Source organism: Chelmon rostratus, chromosome 4, assembly GCF_017976325.1.
Source record: "Chelmon rostratus isolate fCheRos1 chromosome 4, fCheRos1.pri, whole genome shotgun sequence".
NCBI classification, from domain to species: domain Eukaryota; kingdom Metazoa; phylum Chordata; class Actinopteri; order Chaetodontiformes; family Chaetodontidae; genus Chelmon; species Chelmon rostratus.
The window spans coordinates 13,934,271-13,946,699 of record NC_055661.1 but is presented as its reverse complement, the minus strand read 5'-3'; the positions used below and the strand labels follow the sequence as shown (position 1 = coordinate 13,946,699).

Here is a 12,429-nt window from a genome sequence, read left to right as displayed (position 1 = left end):
CTGTGTGCCACAACGAGTAGGTCCTAGTTAAAGCTAATCAATAGTGTATCTGCCATGACAAGCGTCCTCTCCCAGACACCATGTTGAATAGGATAATCCTGCCATGAGATCAATACAGCGACCTGATGGATGAGTGGAGCGATGGACGTAAGAAGCAAGAGTGGAGGACTAGCGGAGCAGGAGAAGCGATTGGAATGGGAAAATTGAAAATAAAATTAAAAAAAATTGAAATTCCCCGACATGCACAATTTAATCTTACATTGATTGTACAGTCTTGTTTTAGTGGTGCACTTGCTTCTAATGCAAACAAAAAAAACCAACATTTTTTCACAAGCAGTGAAGCGATCTGCTTTATATTGAGAGAGCGGATTATCGGGTCTGATGATGCCCAGTCAACTCTTGTGTGTTGTGTCCTTGGAAAGAAAGTTCTTTTCTCGCTGTCGTGGAGAGAACACATTCCTGAAGGAAGCGAGCGGAGCGAAGCAGTTTTCGCATTTCGAGACGCGCTGCCTGTTTGATGCCACCGGCAATTAAGGCAACCAGGTGTTCATTCCTCCAGTTGTTTCTCACTTCTCTGTGCAGCAGACCTCCGTTTAGACATGATGTGTCATTCTCACACATTCTGGTCCCATTTGTTCACACTGCAAAGGCACAATTTGATTAATACTCAGCTGGTTAGTCAGCTGGGATCTAGGTATTCGTCCCTTGTCTTGTTATGATGGTGTATATTATAGACTCTAAAATTAGGTTTAGTGTAGTTTGGTCTAAATTGCGTTATAGAATCAATCTAATTTACAGGAATGTGAATTTAGACTGAGAGACATATTATGACCTTAGAATGGCCACGTGTGTGACTGCTGGCAACTGTCCACACCGCCTCTAATGCTTGAAAGGTCATAACAACAAGAACAGTATACACGCTGCTGGGAATGTGGATTATAACAGTTACGTTTGTCTCCTGATGTAGATGCATCAAGCGAATGTAGGTGCTCTTCTAAAGAATTAATCACACAACAGGGGATTAATGACAGCCCACACTAGCTTCTGGATAAAAATAGCTAATAGCTAATTTTCCCTGGTTTTGAGGTATCATCCAGTCCAGCAAGCACTTACGCAATGGATGATTGCAGAAAACACTACAACAAAATTTACAGAGTCATTTCATTTGGCAGTGACCATAAAAAGCTTTCAGCTGTGATTAAATGACCTCGTGAAGCAAACGACGTTTTTCCTAAAAAGATTTCTTCACATGTTGCTCTGTGTCAAAAATGACATAGATCGTACTGAGTCAATAGTAAATGTGTTGATGTGAAGTACCTTAGGCTTGGTATTCATCATGGGTGTTGCCATGGTGGCTGCGCTTTCTAACGCATTCATTCATTTTGATTTTTGCCACAAGCTAACCCTCCCCCTCTGCTGCTAGCGTGCTAAATGCAGCAGCGCAGGGGGAATGCTGAATGCACGACACATGCAGCTATTGTATGTAAGGATATACATAATCTGTCTATTGAATCCATGTGCTGTCGTCCTGGGTGCCAGCCTGCACTGCGCTGCTCTCTTAGCTGTCGATATGCTCCTGCACCGACACGGCCAAGATGTATTCATGCACATTTATTGTACTTGACAAATACAGTGATTTGGATTCTAATAAGTTAAGCTCCATGTGCCGACTCTCTTTATAGAGCATCTCATGTCTCTCTCCCTGTTTTATGACGCCGTGCATGTTTTCTTTCTTTCATGGCCTTTGTTTTTCATCTCAAAAACATTTTGCCTCAGCAGGGGGATTAAAAGTGAAAGAGGGGCAAAGACAACAACACAATAAACCAAGCACGGCGAAAAAAAAAAGAGCGGAGAGAAAAAAAGAGAGGAAAATTTAACACACAACCTGAGGGCCCACGCGGCGTGTCAAATTGTGTGATTAAATACGTGACTGGCTCGCTAGATGTGAGTGTTGAGGCGTTGAGCCTATGCTATTACTGCACAGAGGCATGCCATGTGCACGTGAACACATATACGCACACAAATATAAACACATAAACACGCATGTGCATCTGCGTAAGCTGTGATACGTGGGGTAATACCCAGTTTACACACACTCACATGCATACTGCTAAAAACCTACACACGGCTTCACATACACTGCTTCTTAAGATCTTACACTGACCCAACCTCCTCTTTCACACCTCCTTACACCTTATCTGAAAACCTTATCTCTTTTTACTTTTTGTTCCCATAACTCTAAAGATAAGCTCTCTGTTTGCTGCCATTGTATGTTGTGATGATTCAGTCTGCTTTAAAAATCCTGTGAAGGCCACCAACGCTGACCAGTGGGTTAGGGCTATGTATAAAAAAAGAAGTATATTCCAAAAAATCTAAAAAGGTGGCTCAACCCAAGTCCAACTCATATTTGACATATTTACTTGGCTCAGATCACAATAGAAGAATGCTTACGCTTAAGTGTGTGTATTAATGTGTTAGTGTGTATGTTTGGGGCGACTGCATACCATCTTAAACACCTATTATGTCTGATTTACACATTGTGGATAGTGGCGGTGGTTGTGTATACGTGCATGTGTGTGTGGAGATATAATGTCTTAATTTTTTGTAACACAAACAGGATGACTATCTGCCTGCCACCCCGCCTGGAAAATCACTGGATATGTCAGCCTGTCTGGCAAAGGGAGGAAGCAGTTTTATTTCTGCCGCTGCTGCTTCACGCTGTTTGACACAACTGGACGAAAAAAAGAAATCGTGAGGTAAAAGCGATAGCTACAGTATGTTAGAAACAGGTGAGGGCAGGAAAAGTCGCTTTGGTTGTGAGCTCTCATGAATATTTGAATGAAGTTACTTTCAACGTAAGTCGTCGTGGTATCGTGTTTGGTGTGGAAACACATCTGACTACAGAGGAAATTTATGATATCAAAGCCGTTTTAGGGACGGCTGAGAAAAAAAAAGGTGTGTCTGTGTTTATGTGACCTACTTTTCTTTAATCTCCTACATTTCCCACACTCCAGTGAAGGGTGGGTCGTCAGTGCAATTGTGAAAATCACAGCACTATTTGGTACTGCATTGCATTCTGGTCTTATGAGGCCACTGAGAAAGTGGTGTCTCTGTATATTGTACGATTATTTAGAAAGAAACAGGTCCTGTATTGCTATTGGATGTCAGTGTAAAACAGAGGGTCTGTAATGTACTCCTTGCTCTTTGAATCAAGGGGCTGATAGTGAAAGTTTAGTATTTCCAACAGATGCTTAAGATCACTGACAACAACATAATACAAACTTACATTTAGCTGTGATGGGAAATTTTTATGATGGTGTCAAGAGTTTGAATGATTTCATCCACCCAACACACTTTGCGCACACAATGTAAAATGGTGTAATTACTACGCTGGTTAAAAAACAAACTCAATCCACATCCAGCAGTCCCTGGTATGTCTTACCCTGGCATCTGTGACCTTGAACTCTCGGAGGATGTACTGGGGCATGTTGTACTCCGCCATGGGATCAACCACAAAGTACTGGTACCTGGCAGAGCGCTCCGCAGGCCAGTACTGGTGACACTTTTCCTGTAGACAAACCGTTTGTCAGTTTACATTTTGACAATGTATTTTTTATTTCATTCTCCTTGGACTGTCTGAAACCTTCTATCAATAAAGAAATGACGTAAATCAAAAGTTTGCATCCGCGTGTGTTTATATCCTACCCGTCCCATCTCTCTCAGTTTGGTCAACATGACTACGATGGTGGAGTTGTTCTCCCAGAGCATTCTCCAGAAGTCTTCTGTAGTCTCTGCCAGAGGGCCCTGCGTCGCGATGTAGGCCTTCTGTTGCCTGTATGCAGACATCCCTTGTTAAAACTGTTCATGTTGGCTTGTATAATTAATCAATCAGTTTTAACACCACAGATTCATATTTATGCAGCAACACTTAAAAAGTCCCTGCTGATACTTCCTGGTTTCCTAAAGACTGACTGATTTTACCGTGTGGATTGCAAAGACAAAAAAGAGTCTACATTTGCTGTTGGAATTAGACATCTTCATATTATTCCTAAATCACCTCCCCATTTCCTTCATCTACTCGACCTTCTCTGCTCCAATTTATTTAAGTCTAAGTTCTCAGAGATTAACACTAAAAGTTTCCTGGCGATAGAGGAGACAGTAATGGCGTCACCTCACACACATTTCCTGCCTGCATGTTTCCCACCATTTCACCCCTCCTCCTACCTGTATCCATCAATGAAGCTGGCATTGATGTAGTCAGATCCTTCCAGGCCTCTGATTGGCTGCAGGCAGACGCGCGTAGTCTCGTAGGGCATGATGTTGACCAGCCGATTCTTGAACTTGTTGCAGGGAAGGTTGGCACTGATGAAGCGCGACGTGTGGGCTTTGGAGTTGGCTAAACGCTGCAGGGGAAAAAGATGAGGAAAGGAATGCACAGAAAGAGAGAGAGGTTAGAAAAATACAGAGGGAGAAAATGTTACAGAGAAAATGTGGAATGAAAGGTACGGAGGAGGAAGACGATGAAAAGGAAGTACAGTGGCGAGGGGATGAGGGAATGAATTGGCAGAAGCAACGGTAGTTAAAAGAGGAAAGAAGAGGCATGAAAAGAGGTGAGAGAGGAAGGGAGAACAGGGGAGGATAAAAGGAGGGGAGATGGGGAGATGAGGATGGAGGGGAGGACAGGTGCGACACAGATCAAGAGAGGAGTATATCAATGACAGAAAGCAACAAAGCAAACCCAAACTAATCAGCTTTACCGATGATGGGACATCTTCAAAGGGACACAGTTTATCAAGAATATATTCATCGGAAAGCCGTTCAATAACTTCACCCCCGTTTGCTACTTGTGGGGTCCTGCAGGGTCAGATGCAAAGATGGAAAAATACGCCACACACCCAGACTAACAAGCCTCTGGATCAAGTCCGCACGAAACAGAAAACTCGTCTAAAAGTGGGTCACCGCTGCCTTTGATAACGGCAGTGTTGTATGTGTGCATAAAACATAGACTCACACAGGGATGCTCAGAAAGACAAACACACAAACACTGCATAATGATCAAAATCAAAAGCTGCTCTGCTACATCATCGTCGTCAGAGGGACCTCAGTGGGAGTCTGCGGGTCAGCAAGTCTTATGATCGCTTCCTCTTGGATTCAGCGTCTCAACAAAGAATGTGTGTGTGTGTGTGGGTGGGTGGGTGGGTGTGGGTGTGGGTGTGTGCGCTTGCTTGTTAGCGTTTGCTTGCAAATGGAAGACAGCCTAATCAGACTGTTCGGGGCCCCTTTCAGACAGAGAAAAGGCGCACTGTAGACACCAGCAGCATCGCTGGAGGGGAGGAGACAGAGATAAGTTGAAACTGATCCCTCTAAAAAGTAGGTGGGAATGCAGATTTACGTCCAGGACTCTTTGTCTCGCAGTGGTTGTCAAAAAGTGGAAGTAATCTCAGAGCGAGCAACAACTCTTTCTCCCGTTAGAGCAGCGTCCTCTCTTTCTGCCTAATTCCCCTATAGCACCAGACAGTATCTCTGAGTCAGTGGCCACTTGGAGCGCGTCCAGCCCGTCTCCTCCTCCCTTCTCTTCATCCCTTCCCTACTGTCCTCCCTTTGATCTGTGTTTCACAAAGGCACCTGGAAAGGCTTGAGGTGGCCTGGCAGCGCTAAAGAGGCCCTCAGCTACACCACCAAACACCGCAGAGGGTGCAGGGAACGCGGCCAGATCTGGCAACCTGTCATCCAACGGGGCAGAGGAGCATCTAGTGTACCTCTGATCACGGTTGCCAGTTCCTTTCTCATTTATAGTACAGTATATCTTTTTACATTAAGAATGTTTCACCACGACAGGGATAATTATAATTGCTGTTGTATATCAGGTTCAGGTTTTGCCATAACCTCAACAGATAATTAAACTCATCATCAAACAGTCGTCCCAGTAAACTCTATTAAATAAGATGATGATTTGGCTACAATGCGTCGCAATGCCTTGAGAGTTTCTCGTAAACTGTCAGCAACATTTTTATTTTAAACTGAAGACCATTTTTTTGCACCCTTGTCTGCATTTGTTCCCACATTAAAACTCTGCTGCAGAAGTCCAAATCACTCCTTCACTATTTAATTTCTCAGGGATCCCAGTAGCCCGGTGGCTCTGTCTTTGTTGTGATTGTCCATTTGTGTGCTGTATGTTGCGGAATACGTCTCTCGCATGCGGGTTATCTCGCAGCCCTTTGCCTGAACATGCTTGTTATTCATGCACGTGTGCCAGGCAGCACTAGGCTGACGACTTCACGACAAGCCCCTCTCCTCGATTCATTCTCCTCGCCGAATCTCCCGTGAATCGCACCAGTCGCAGCTTAACTCTGCACGACGCCGTTTCCCACCTGAGAATGACAATACCCTCCCACCTGTCCCTATGGAGCAGCATTCTGTCGAATCACTTCCTTAGTGCCACGTTAGCATACAGTCGTCCCTTTGTTCATTAGCCAAACGTTCCTCCCTCCACTTGCCCTGCCATCCACCTCCATTTGTCATCATCAAGTATTAATTACTTAGCTCCCCCACCCTTCTTCACACACACCTCTCTTCTCCATCCCGACTGTTGTGTGGACGTTATTAATCCCCGTTTGACTCCTGACGCCAGCTCAGCACTATCCCTGTTACAGATGGCGACGGAGATTCCATCACCGTTGTGCGCCAGTGAGTAAAAAAAAAAAAAAAAAAAAAGGTCGAAACACACCAGCACTATTATTGTTTCTTGGCAGGGGGCGCCGTGTTGGTGAATGGCGATGCGAGGATGATAGATGATTTGAGAGTGAGCGTGTGTGCAATTCAAGGTCAGCAGATACTGACTGGAGCGTCAAAGCTGAGGTGAGTTTATAAGTTGATGAATGCTAAGATCTTTAATGGAGATCTATGTAAACACTGTGCCTGGCTGTCTATCCTCACCTACTGCTTTGTCAGGAAATTTCTCTTAGAAAGCCCACACGCTTTCTCTCTCAAACCTCAACTCAAATCCACGCTGCTTTCAGCCAGAGTCCTTTGTCTTGTGCCTGCTAGATTAAACCCAATTTCTTTGCTTAAGCATATTATTCCAAATCCTCCAGAATGAACATTGTGGCAAAACAGTGAAGGGCTTCTATATTTCCATTTTCTAGCTTTGCAACAAAAACAATAATAATTCAAATACTGTGTATCCATGTGCTTATATTACTGAAGCGAGGCTCAAAAACATGCTTTCTAGTCCATGTGAGATTACGTTACTTGTACTGAAGGTATAGTATCAACTGACAATTAGCTGCAATGTAAATAAGGCTGCTTTAATCTATATTCCACTAACTTGCTGGAAGGTATTACATCTTCAAGAGAAGTGTCTCTTTTTAAAATCTAAGCTTCCTGAGTCACACACTTATACACATGTTCATTATTTTTCTATATGAAAAAGACGCTGAAAGAAACATCCAACCTGACTCTTGTTTAAGGCCCAACTTAGATTGTCTGACGTAAACATTTGTTACTCTCCCAGTACCCCCAGTCAGCTCCTGTGGTCATCCTTTTTATGTCTGCACAGCCTCCTCTTTGGTTTCACAGTTTCTTGCCAGAAACACAGATGCCGGTCAAAAACCAGAATGCATCAGAATGCAAAAAAATGCATGATCACACATCAAAAAGCCGTTATTGCAATCAACAGAAAAAAATGAGAGGGGGAAAATATCAAAGGCAAAGAAACTGCACCCAAAATAACTTCCAGTGAGTTCAAGCCAGCAGTGAGCCTGATTTAAAAGGCTGACACAGGCTGGACCACCTCAGAACACTTACCACTGTCCTGTGCTTGTTTTACTGACGGGTGTTAGAGTGGATGATGCTACAGTTAATGTTCTACATACTGCCACCTGCAGTGCTGGAGGGGAATGTGGCAAACACATGGCATAGGAGATCATGCCTCCAGTCAAATTTACAGCCAACCTTTTTTGCTGATCTAACAGTTCAAACAAGGCTATAATGTGACTAGAAAAAGCTACTGAACACAAAACTCATTTGTCAAAACTCCTGCACAAAACTACAGGCAGTCTGTCCTGTAAGTTACATGTCAGACCTCAGCAGTATTTTTTAATTATTGTGAAACACTGTCTTTTATTAGTGAAAAGAAGAAAGAGATGGAGCTTAAGCTTAAACCCCTGTAATTTCAGTTATTGCAATGTACTTAAAAAAGGTTATCAGGGAAGTTGTCTACCTTGAACTCCAGCTCCATGCCGGTGACATGCTCCCCGCTCTCCACCTGGGCCAGCTTCTGGATGTAGGAATAGAGGCTCCGGGCAGCCACTTCAGTGTTGCCGCAGGCCACTGCCTCCAGCAGTGCGTCGTGAATGAAGCTGTACTGGTCCTCTGTCTGCACCATGTAGTTCCGCTGCGAGCGCATCAGCGTCACGTGGCCGTAAATGTCGACCGTCTTCTCGTGCTTGATGCGCTCAAGCATGGCGTCGATGACGATGAAGCAACCTGTCCGGCCGACACCCGCGCTGAGCGATGAGAGGAAAGAGAAAGAGAGGTTTGTTTAATGGAAATGATTTTCTCCCTTGCTCTTATTTATACTGTCTTATCTTCTCAGGGTGCTGTGGCTTTGAACGTTTATTTTCTTAATATGAAGTGCTCGCCACATTTGTGTTGTAGGAATCTAACTCTAATTTGCCATTATGTACGTCCAGTAATGTTTATGGATTTGCTGGCGTTACATTTTAAATAATTGAGTAGGAGAGAGAAAACAGAGGGATGCAAAGATAGCTAGAGAGGGAATTTAGAAACAACTAAAAATGACAGATAGAACAACAAGAGGACAGTGATGGAGAAGCAAGCTGTCAAATTTCAGTTTTATTGTGTAGTGCTTTGGACTCACTGAAGTCGTCTTATCTTGACAAAAAGGAAGGTTTCAATTTGAATAAGCCATTTGAGAAATATCGCTTGTAAAAGGAGGAAGGGCTAAGGAGCAAAAAGGGAGAAGCAAGAAAGATGGGAAGGGATTACTGCGAGGCTTTTCAAAGAGAGGGAAAAAAAGAGACAGAGGTGGAGAGAATAAAAGCACAGAAAAAAAGAGATGCCTGAAAAAGAAAGATGATGGCACCAATGGAGTAAAGAAAAGATGGAGGGCTGGTAAGAAAGAGAGCATGTGTTTGTATAATGTGTGTTATGTAATGTATAATAGCAGTTACACAGGAGCTCACATACACACACACACACACACACACACACGCACACACACACACACACACCCACACACACACTATGGGCAGGGGCACAAATATAAAAGGGCTACCTCTTTCATGTATGGGGTTAGGCTTCTTTTTGCTCCCCACCAGAGTAGCACTGAGCTAACCACAGGGGCACATAAAACTGCACCACTTGGCCAAAGACATTCCACTTACATAAAAGTTTAAAAACAGAGCACTTTGGCTCTCAGAGCAAAAAAAACAAAACAAAAAAACAGTATTTTAACCAAGCCTTATAAAAAAGGTTGCTACTGACCTGCAGTGGGCGATGATGGGTCCGGCGTCAGGCGGGTTGCAGGTCTTCACCCTGCGGAGGAAGGCCAGGAAGGGGGTCGGGTACTCTGGTACGCCATGGTCAGGCCACGCCGTGAACTGGAACTGACGAACCTCCCGCTTCTCACTAGAGCCATTCTGCAGAGGACAGACAGAGCTGGGTTGAATGGAGTTGTTGCGTTTGGAGGGACAGACCAGCTGGTTTTATTTAGTAAGTGTGGCCTGTGTAGACATGGCGCACTCCTCAAAGCATTTTAGGGGTTATTGTATGATGAGTGCTTTTAATTAGTTTTGTAGGTATAACCACTTGTCATTAGCCCACCTAATGTACTGGATGCCATTCAGCTGCCCCCACAGAACATGCTGAATCCATCAGCCTGACTCAGCCCAAAATGTAAGGCCTGTACAGTACAAGCACTATTAATGCTCTCCTTAAGCCTCATTATCTCTTGCATGGAAAATTCTCATGTGTAGAACGGCAGGTGTCTTGGTTGTGCAACTAATGCACATGCCTACTAACGAGCAAGACAGGGGCGTGCATTAGGATGGAAATAAAAATTGTGCATTTAACAATATTTTGATCGAATATCATTCTTGAATCATTTGTATTGGATGCTGCCGTGCTCTCAGAAGGAAACACCAAGCAGGGTGTTTAACAGGGCGTAATCCTCCATTGGGAAACACTTTCAAACACGCTGATTAGATGGACTCGTCCTAAAATAATAAGTATGATCATTTCTGTAATGAGCACTACAGGTATAATATCCTTATGGTGTCACGTTGCTGCTGCTCAGGACGTCAACAGATACAGGCAACAAACACCCACATTACACAGCCGTCTGTCAGCTCCCGACTCAAACTCAACTCTCGACGCATCAAAGATACAAGCTGGGGAAGATTTTTTGAGAAGGATAAGAAGAGAGGGAGAGAAAAAAATCCCCCTTGCATCTTCCTGTCCTGCTCTCCTCTCTCTCCTCTCAGAAGATCCTCTAATGGAGGTACTGTTTGCATTTCAATGCAGTGTTTCTGCTTTCCTGACAGAGGGAATTTTTTTCTTTGCTGAATAAATGAATAAATGAACGTGGTAATTAAAAGCAAACTGACCTAAATCTTTTTTTCCTTTTTTTTTTTTGGACATTCCCTGCTTCCGCAGATGAAGCTGGCTGCATAGATGTTAATTGGTGCACGGCTGCTGGTTTTCTTTATATTTCAGGTTTTTTTTTTTTCTCAAGGATTTATCAGCAGACACAATTCTGCATCACTGCAGGGCATACATACATATGGATAGGTACCACGGTGGATGCTTTGTAGATCCGCTGTGTGTATGCTGCCAGCTTCTGCCACCTTATACTTCACACAAATCCAACAAAATATTTTCTCTCAGAGATATAAAGTGGAAACAGCTCAGTGAGAAATCACAGCAATAGCTGCAGTTGGAGCAGGAGGGAAAGGATAGATAGGAAAAAATCATATGAGCAGGTTTGATGGAGGCTCAGAGCGGCAGAATGTAAATGGCCGTGAATGCCAACCAGCAAGCTTTAAAGCACCGTGGCTGCTGATACCTTGCTATCTTTACAATCGCTGGTTTGCTCTGGCGCTCATTGTTCCGCCGACACTCCAGCTCCAAAGACAGCTGTGACTTGGGCTTGGTGGTATCTGGTTTAGAGGAAAATTCTGGAAATGTCTAATCCCTCCAATGACCGCCATCATATCTTCTCACAGGTCTATTTGTGTTTGCATGACCATGACCATGTGTGTTATTAATGTCTGCAGGGGTGTATCTGTGTGTGTGTGTGTGTGTGTGTGACATCAAATTTTATGTGGATGTACAAACATGTATTTGGGTTTTGCACAGCCTTCACCGTATGTGTGTGTATGAGTGTGCACGTGAGCTTGCGTGTGCAAATCTTAAGAATGTTTTCATTGGTGTGGGGACTCTGGATCTGCCTGTGTGTTTCAGTGATTGTGTGTGTATGTGTGTGTGTGTGTGTGTGTGCACACAGGAGAATGAGAGCAGCCTGCCAATTATGTATATTGAGTTTCTCTTCTGCTCACTTTACCTAAGTGCTCCAATTTGGCAGATGCACATAAACAGATGATCTATTGAGGAGCGAGAGAGCTGAACAAGGTAGGAGGGGAGGACTGGAAGGACGGTGAGGAAGAGGGGTTCCACATGTATATAACTTAACATCGAATGGGAAAAGAGCGTGCGGTTTGTGTCATCATTTTTGTTGCCTTTGTAAATTTTGTGTCTGTTTTTTTACAGGGTACGTCCAATGAATTTGGCCCCTGTTTACTGGACAAAAATCGATGAGGATATTGTTAGTCACTGTTATCAACCTGATAATAAAAATAATGGCTGCATTTTATTTGAAAGTGAAGAGAGCGGCGGCATACATATGTATGTGTTTGTACGTGTGTGGGAGAGAGAGATAAAACCTCCTACCTTGTGCAAGGAGAAAGTGCGGACGCAGAAAGTGGCCAGTTCTATGGTGTCCAACAGGGTCACCTGGGTCATACCATAGGTTTCTGTGCCGCGACTGGGCCAGTACTGGTCGCACTTAATCTGGAAGTGAGAGAGAGACAGACAGAGAGGTATCAGCTGCAGTATCTATGTCACAGCCTATTAAAAGGTGTCTCCAATAATGAATCATCAGGCGCATAAACGGAGGAGTGAAGAAAAATTCAAATCACGCTCACACACCAGGCATAAAGCAAACCCTCCTGTGGATTAAAACACCAGGCAGTGTTGACAGAAACACCAGGGTGGCTTCTCTCCATTTCAAATCTGAGGAACAGCGCCATGCAGACTGATCAGTTGTGACCAGACTGCCACAGCAACTCCATTCTTAAAGCTTAACTTCAGCAACCTTCCACAAATCCTGCCTGCATCCCTCATTACATT

At 43.9% G+C, this 12,429-nt stretch overlaps 1 protein-coding gene across 3 annotated transcripts in view; it reads right to left on the bottom strand.

The window, feature by feature from the left end:
- ptprsa (protein tyrosine phosphatase receptor type Sa) overlaps positions 1-12,429 on the bottom strand; it is a 226,312-nt gene that overhangs the window by 8,472 nt on the left and 205,411 nt on the right. For all 3 annotated transcript variants that reach the window (XM_041935428.1, XM_041935430.1, XM_041935429.1), the window contains 6 exons: positions 11,971-12,090; positions 9,508-9,662; positions 8,222-8,507; positions 4,225-4,403; positions 3,706-3,832; positions 3,443-3,568 (listed from right to left, as the gene is read on the bottom strand). In XM_041935428.1, coding sequence (XP_041791362.1) covers positions 3,443-3,568; positions 3,706-3,832; positions 4,225-4,403; positions 8,222-8,507; positions 9,508-9,662; positions 11,971-12,090 — 993 coding nt within the window. The remainder of the gene's footprint in view (positions 1-3,442; positions 3,569-3,705; positions 3,833-4,224; positions 4,404-8,221; positions 8,508-9,507; positions 9,663-11,970; positions 12,091-12,429) is intronic.